At 44.0% G+C, this 8,618-nt stretch overlaps 1 protein-coding gene across 1 annotated transcript in view; it reads left to right on the forward strand.

Annotated features, from left to right (window-relative positions):
* Positions 1-956, forward strand: part of SLC35D2 (solute carrier family 35 member D2) — a 46,171-nt gene extending 45,215 nt beyond the window's left edge. Inside the window, exon 12 of the mRNA XM_039566916.1 lies at positions 12-956. Coding sequence (XP_039422850.1) covers position 12 — 1 coding nt within the window. The 3' untranslated portion in view covers positions 13-956. The remainder of the gene's footprint in view (positions 1-11) is intronic.
* The last annotated feature ends 7,662 nt before the right edge of the window (positions 957-8,618 follow it).

Below are 8,618 nucleotides of genomic sequence, written 5' to 3' on the forward strand. Positions count from 1 at the left end.
TTTCTATCCAGAGCCTGTGAATGACTCAGCAATATCTGATACGGGATGTAAAAGGCAGCAACATAGGAAAAGGATGCACAGTAACTCTACACTGCTGAATGAATCTAGAAGACAACCGTTTTGACTGGATGCCTGTGAAATCAAATTGGGTGTTATTAAAAGGTATTTCAAGGACAATGCAATCACCAGGCAGTTATTGTGGGTTCATAAATGGAAAGTCCTGTCTAATTAATTTGATGCCGTTCTACAATAAGGTTGCTTGCCTAGTGGATGAAGGGAAGGTGGTAGCTGTAGCTTTTCTTGATTTTCGTAATATTTAGTAAGATTTTGAATACTGTCCCTCACAATGTCCTTCTGGACAAGCAGTTCTGATGAGCAGGTGCACAGTGTGCTGGAATAAGAACTGGCTGAATGTCAGAACTTCAGGGGCTGTAGTGTGTGGGGCTACATCTGCGTGGTGAGCTGTCACCAGTGGTATTCCCCAGGGCTTCATTCTGGACCAGTTCTGTTCACAAGTTTATCAATGATCTGGATGCAGGAGTGGAATGCACCATTTACTGACAACACTAAACTAGGAGATGCTCTTTGGCTGTATTCAGAGACAAGAGGCCTTCCAGAGGGATGCGAATAGATTGGAGCACTGGGTAGTTATCAGTGGCATGAAGGTTAACAAGAACAATTACAGATTCTGCCCCTGGGACGCAGGAAAGCTGGGCACAAGGATAAGCTGGGAGAGGAGTACGTGGAGAGCAGCCCTGCAGCAAGGGATCTGGGGGTGCTGGTGGGCAGCAGCTCAGTGTGAGTCAGCAGTGTGTGCCCGGGCAGCCAGGAGGGCAAACCCCATCCCGGCTGCATCAGACACGGCAGCACCAGCTGGGATCGGGATCATCCTGCTGGATGCAGCCGTGGTGCGGCCTCACCCTGAGTCCTGTGTGCTGTGCAGGGCCCCAGAGTTTGAGAAGGACGGGGAAGGTCCTTGAATGGTCCAGAGAAGGACGGCAGAGCTGGTGGAAGGGCTGGAAGACACATCTTGTGAGGAGCAGCTGAGGGCTCTGGGTTTGTCTAGTTTGGAGAGAAGGAGGCTGAGAAGTGACCTCATTGCTCTGTACAGCTTCCTGAGGAGGTGACATGCAGAGGGAGGTGCTCACCTCCTCTCTGGTCTGGATATTCGGAAGCATTTCTCTACTGCGAGAATGATGAAATGCTCACAGACTTCCTAGAAAGGTGGTTGATGCCCCATGCCTGTCAGTGCCTCTGGCCAAAGCCCTTCATAATTGCCTTTAACTCCTAGTCAGCCCTGAAGTGGTCAGGCAGCTAAACTAAATTATCTCTGTAAGTCCTTTCCACCTGAACTATTATATCCTAGGCTAGGCTCATCTGTGCTATTTAATCAGATGCATTTCTGTTCATTAAAAATCAGTAATTTTCATGTATATTTTAGTTTTGCATGTTTATTTAACTTCAGCATTTCAAAAAGTGTTTGTAAAACAGCATGAAGATAGCAATAAATTATTGAGATTTTTTTGCCAAATGTGGGGATGGGTCTCTGTAATCTTTGCCACGCAGAAGAAAGAGAAACCACAAAATGTATCCTCCTGCCTCCAGAAATTCCTGTCTGCTGCATTGAAGCTAATGACATCTATGGACAGCACACCATAGACTTGTATTATGGCACCATTTACATCCCAGGTTTCTGCACATGTCTCCTATACTTGTTGTTACAAGTCTCAAAAGAACAAGTGAGGATTGAGCTGAGATCTCTGAACTGAAAAAATGAAAATTGCAACACATAAAATGATATGTATCTTTCCTGCAGTATAGTAAGATTTGATCCAGATCTGCAAGCAGTCACTAAAAATCACTTTACTCACATGGGCTCCTATGAGTTGGTTCTGCCATTGAACTCAATGAAGCTGCACTCTTTCATGTCAGAATTGGAAGTAGAACTACTACTTGAATATTATCACTCGATGTAGAAAACATCTGGAAATAAAAATGAGACATCTCTGCTGGACATTTCAGCATTGCTGGTTTGAAAAGCAAGGAATAGAAATGGTTTGTTCATCACTCTATAAAGACTACGTTTTCAAGTGATTAAACTATATTCTTCTAAGTGTGATATTTGTGCAGCTGTGCAGCAAATAAATACAGAATACAAGATATGTTACATATTACATGTACACCAAAAGCTGTTGAAGTTCCTGGGGGAAATACACATTGAATAGGAGGCCCAAGTGTGAAATGTAGGGTTTGTATTTGTCGTTAGCAGAAGTGCCTATTTCACCATGTATGTATGGGCTCAATCAATGCGTTCTCAGATACAGCATGAAATGCTGTACATCTCTTTCCCAGTTCATCCACTCCCAAACACATACTGAGGCCTTGTCCACAGGCAGCTCTCTGCATGTTTGATTTACATGTATTAGCAGTCCCTGCAGGCTGAAGCAACCCCTACAGAGCAGTGACTGCTTCTACTCTGCTTGAGTCAGTGGGGGTCACTTAGGGATTCAGTCACAGCAGAAAAAAACCTGAGGACTCCCTTGCCTGCTGCTCGTCACGATCCCAACTATATAGCTACAAATCCCCTTATTTTCTCTCTGATTTTCACATGAGTTACCTAACTCATGTTAAAGAACATGTTTTCACTCTTCCTGCAATGACAATTGTTTGTCTCTGGAAACGAATATTTATCTGACATACAGGGAACCTAGTAACTCAGAAGTACCACTGGCACAGCCAGAGGTTAGTGAGTAAGAGACTTAGTTTCCAAGGTTTGCAAGTTCTGTAATCTGTGACAAATGACAATTCCATATTTCTTGTCTCACATTGGTTTATGGTTGTGCATTCTGCATGGGTCTTGCAGGCTGTTGAGCTGAACAACCAGCTTGGAGTCGATTGTTCTCTTGATGAACAGATCTCTTGATGAACAGAAGGATATTATTACTTGCTGCTCCTTCATGGTCAGTCTGTAATACATCTATGTTTGACCTTTTGGCTCAGGCACATGGTGTGATTCATGAGGTGTCCTGTGCAGGGCCAGGAGCTGGACTCAATAATTCTCATCAGTCCTGTCCAACTCAGCATGTTCTAGGATTCTATGATTCTATTTGCACAATATTAGGCTGAATCTTGCTGACTTCCAGTCTTCTAATGATAAATTAGAAGTGCTCTCTCTAATGATAAATTAACCTAAGTCTGCAAAAAAGAGGTTTCTCCTCCACTGACTTTTCAGAGAAGTTAGTGAGTAGATTAGCCACCAGTATATGAGGTTGGAGGAGGAGCAATCATACCTTCGTCTTCGTTTTGTAGGCCACGTGTTCTCTTGGAGTGCTGAACAAACAACTCAAAAATTATATTATCTGCTCTTGCTGCTAAACTTGGACCTGGTTGATGGGGAAATGGGAACAGAAGGGAAAATGGGAGTTCTTCCTAGTACTTCCTACTTAGGGAGAAGGTGGAGGAGCAGATGAGCAAGTCAGGCACTCTGCTTTTCCCATAGAACCCATAGCATGGGATTTCCTCTTTTGTGCTAAAACATTGCTGATAACATGTCTGCACACTGGAGCAGTGGCCCTTTGTGGAAGGATTCAGTATTACCCCTGTTTATGGAGTGGGAAGAAAAGGTGAAGAGGGGTAAACCACCTGCCCCAAGCCACCCAGAGGAAGGAGGATCACCTCAAGACAAATACTTTTCACAGAATCACAGAATGAACTAGGTTGGAAAAGACCTTTAAGATCATCTAGTCCAACCTATGACCTAACACCTCTTCATCAACTAAACCATGGCACTGAGTGCCACGTCCAGTCTTTTCTAAACACATCCAGGGATGGTGGCTCCACCACATCCCTGGGCAGATGATTCCAGTGCCCAATCACCCTTTCAGTGAAGAATTTTCTTCTGATGTCTAACCTCAACTTCCCTTGGCACAGCTTAGGACTGTATCCTCACATTCTATCAGTAGTTGCCTGGGAGAAGCAGCTGACCCCCACCTAATTACAACCACCTTTCAGGCAGTTGTAGAGAGTGATAAGGTCACCTCTGGTCTCCTTTTCTCCAGGCTAAACAACCCCATCTCCCTCAGCCGTTCTTCATAGGGTTTGTGTTCCAAGCCCTTCACCACCCTTGTTGCCCTTCTCTGGATGCGTTCGAACATCTCTACATCCTTCCTAAATTGGGGGGCCCAGAACTGAACACAGCACTAAAGGTGCAGCTTCACCAGTGCCGAGTACAGGGGAAGAATCACTTCCCTGGTCCTGCTGGCCACAGTATTGCTGATACAGGCCAGGGTGCCGTTGGCCTTCTTGGCCACCAGGGCACACTGCTGGCTCATGTCCAATTGGCTGTTGACCAGTACCCCCAGGTCCCTTTCTGCCTGGGCACAATCCAGCCACTCTGTCCCCAGCCTGTAGCACTGCAGAGGGTTGTTCACCTCTCCTCAGCCCCACCCTCCAAGGAGCCTGTGCCTTCTAAGGAGACCCATGCCTCAGAAAGTAAAATGTCTTCAAATTATGTAACAAAAATAATGGCTATCCACCTAGAGCCAAACTTTGTTGTGCTTATGTGCTTATATCCTGACTCCACCTGGGAGTCTGATGAAAAGCTGCTGTCCATGCCTTAATGGAGGGTTATGCCTCCTTTTCCCAGGGTCAGTGAATCAGGGAATTACAGAATGGTTTCAACTGGGAAAAAACTTCAAACATCATCTACTCCAACACCTCTGCCATGGACAGAGGCACCTTCAACTAGAATAAGTTGCTCGGGACCCCATCCAGCCCAGCCTCAAACACTTTCAGGGTTGGAACATCCACTGCTTCTCTGGGCAACCTGTTCCAGTGTTTCACCAACCCCACAGTGAAGAAACTATTCTTTATATACAACGTTAGGTCTACCCTCTTTCAGTTTAAAACCAGTGCCCTTTGTCCTCTCACTATTGACACTGATAAACAGTCTCTCTCTTATTAGACTCCTTTATCTATTGGAAGGATACAATGAGGTTTCCCTGAAGCCTTATTTTCTCCAGACTGAACAACCCAACTCTCTAAGCCTGTCTTCTTAGGAGATGTGCTCCAGCCCTCTGACTACTACTGTGGCCCTTCTCAGGACCTGCTCCAACAGGTCCATGTCTTTCTCCTGCTGGAGACTCCAGAGCTGGATGCAGCACTCTGGGTGCACTGCTCCTCTGTTCTCATGAGAATCCCCTCCCTCACCCTGCTGTTCATGCTTCTTTTGATGCTGTCCAGGGTATGGTTGGCTTTCTGGGATGCAAGAAGACGTTGCCAGCTCATAGGTAATACTTTTTATCTTCTAGTGTCTCCAAGTCCTTCACAGGGCTGTTCTCAATACGTTTATCTTGTACCGATATGGCAAATTGCCAAAACCTAGGTACAGGACCCTGTACTTGGCCTTGTTGTGTCACTGTTATCCCCAGAGAGACAGCGAAAATCATGACATAAGTCCAGGTTGTAAGGTATGGCCAAAGCAACCTCGTTTAATCACCCATAGCTTTATAGCATGGTTCACAAAAGAGAAATTACATTATTGGCCTATTGACCCACCACCTCTCAAGGTGATAGGTTGAGCAGTAAGACACCCATTTCCAAATATTATTCGTAAAGAAGGAAAATAATTTTCACAGTTCTCATAACAACCTGCAGGTGTAAAAATGGTTTACATTCTCTCAAACTGTTGTCCGTCCAGTTCACATGAGAACGAAAGCTTTCACAGAGAAGCTGTGAGAAGCTGGATTTCTTTAACTGCCCTCTCATGAGAAAGAAAGGTTTCACAGGAAAATTCCTCTGCCAGTGCTTCCTAGCATCCACATTGTTGCACTTCTTGAGGTTCACATTTGCCCACCAAAGCCTGTCAGGGTCCCTTCCTTCAAGTGTGTGGACTGTACGCCTCCTTGGTGCAATCCACACACTTGCTGTGGATGCACTTGATTCCTTTCCCTATATCACTGACCTGTACTGGTCTCAAGTGACAGGATCCTGGGAAATTTTGTGATCTCTTCAGCCAGAAGAACTCCATTTGGCCATCTTCTGTGTCTTAGGGCTGCTTCAACAACTGTCTACATATAGTATGCCAATTTTGGCCCCGACCAGTGTCATGCACTAGAAAATATCCTGAAAACTCCATCGTATTGCAATGGGGGTAGGCCACCAGGAAGACCACCATCAGTTCCAGTTCCCCTCAGATGTGGCACTTTCATGGAAGAAGGCCTTTGGCCATGGCCATCTTCCTTATGGGCTGGGTGTTACAGATGTTGAGCCACAATTTTGTTGGGGATGCAAGACAACCACCATGTAAGACAATCACCCAGCTAATGGCACTGCAAAAGCATTAAGTGACAGGCACAGGATGGCAGGCCCTCCAAGAGTGTGCTGTAGCTACAGCTGTTCCCAAAGAGGGCTTTTTCCTGATTTTTCTGCAAGGAACTAAACCTAGCCTGTTTTTCTCAGCAATGACAGAGCAGAAGAAAGATAGAAGGAGGAGCACTGGACCTGTGGAAAAAAGAAACTGCGTCAGAAATACAGTGTAGTGCACAAAGCAAAGGATCTGACTTTCTTTCACACTCTCACAATGGTTACATTGCCCTGCTTTTCCCAGTGTGTGTGCATGTGCATAGTCACCCATGTGTGATGCCATAGTGTTGGTGGCCTGAGTTACCTTGAAGTTGGTCTTCAATATAGGCCACAAAAAAAATCAAGAAAATTGGAGAAAGTCAGATCTTTTTATCCTTGAGGCTCCTTTCAGGTATAACAGTGCAAGTCATTAAGGGTTTTGAATGTATAGTGTGCAGGCCAGTAGAGAGCTGAGTGAGGGTTTTGTTGATTTGTTGGTTTTTTGGTTGGTTTTTTTTTGGTTTTTTTTTCCGGGGTTGTGGGGTTTTTTTGGTTTTTTGTTGTGTTTTGTGTTTGGTTGGTTGGGTGGTTTTGGGTTTTTTTGGTTTCTAGTTTGGTTGGCTGGTGTTTGGGTTGTTTGGGAGTTTGTTTGTTTGTTTTATTTTTTTTTACTTTTGATTATTTTTCTGTTTATTTCACTGGGGTTTTGTTCCCCAAATCACTATTTTTTGAGTAAAGCTAAAACAATTTACAGCTGTGGGATGCAAACTGCAAATCTTTGACTCACACAGATTTTGGTTATTACATTAGTCACATGCTCAGGCAAAGAAGAAAATCACTCAGAAAAAAGTCACTCCAGTTAGTCAGTCTTCAAGACTACTAGATTAAGGAAAACAGGAACTATGCAGTGCAGGATTGGTTTTAACAATATGTTGTATTCAATCAGTGGATTACATCAGCAGTTGAGTCAAAGCCTTACTTTCACAAAGATTGGAGTTTCAAATCTGTCTAGACAAGTAATTTACAACGAGGGAAAAAATCTAAACCATTGAATCCTAATGTTGTAAATAGTCTGTTATCAGGGCTGGTAATACAGACAGGGCTCTACTTTTCTCAAGGACCACCCACAAGAGAAAGAATTTGATATGGCAACTTGCCTGAAATATTTTTTTATGATATCCCAGAATGTGGTAGCTGCATGACAGAGCTGTACAAGTGAGGAGTGCTTTGCTGAGGGAGCAGCTGATGGGATTGGCCTTGACAGTGACTGCAGTATGCACTTCAGAAATGTCAGTCCTCCCAAAACACAGAATAAAGACAGAGTCTTCAAATAGTTTCTTGGCTATTCTGCTCTCTCCTTTGATCTTTCCAGCATTATGGCATTTCAAGAATCCCAAACTGACCATAACGTGTAAAGGGACAGTTATCTTTCCTCCTGTCCCCTTTCTTTTTAAAGAGCATTCTTGGTTAAGAGCCTACTTGCAGACCTTCTGCACGGTCTTTAAGCCATGGGAGCATATATCCTGGTACATATGGGTTTCTGAAGGCAAAGGCAGAGTTCAACATTACAACCCAGGGTTTTCCAAAGTGAGGCAGACCATTGGTCACTGTCGGTGGCTGCAGCAGAAGCACGGCAGACAGCTGGTATAAACTGCTCCTTGACATCCCCTTGCATCTCCTGGGACAGCTGTAGGACAATGAGAGCTTCCTAAGTCCCGTTTTCAGTCTTGGATATTAAAGCTGGATACCAGCATCCACACTTACACACTTAGGTCCCCATTTTAGAACAGTATGTGTGATTTACATTGAAATTGCTGTCCAGCCTACTGAGTGAATTGAGAGAATGATGGCAAAATACACTTCTGACTAAAGTCTCCTACATTGATTTTGGTGTATTTTAACCTTTCAGAATTGATCAAAACCAAGAGTGACTGAAATGTTATATAAAGCATATTTTGAACTAAAGCAATCTAAACTTCTCCAGTCTTTCAAATCTAACTGAATCTGGGCATTTGTCATGAAGATCTGAGGCATTCACACCAAAAAGAAGACCACATGTAAAAGAGTTCTGCCTCTCCACAATGTTTTGGAGTTTGATTTTAGTGGGTTGGGGTTTTTTGTTTTGGGTTGGTTTTTTCAGTTTGGTTTAGTTATGACAGTTTTTTGGGGTTTGGTAGGTTGTGGGTTTTTGTTGTTGTTGCCAAAAAGAAAGGTACATGAAAAAAAAAAGCTGGTTAGCACTCCTGGCTACTTGCCTGGTCAAGAAAAACACAGAA

Source organism: Corvus cornix, chromosome Z, assembly GCF_000738735.6.
Source record: "Corvus cornix cornix isolate S_Up_H32 chromosome Z, ASM73873v5, whole genome shotgun sequence".
In the NCBI taxonomy this organism is placed as follows: domain Eukaryota; kingdom Metazoa; phylum Chordata; class Aves; order Passeriformes; family Corvidae; genus Corvus; species Corvus cornix.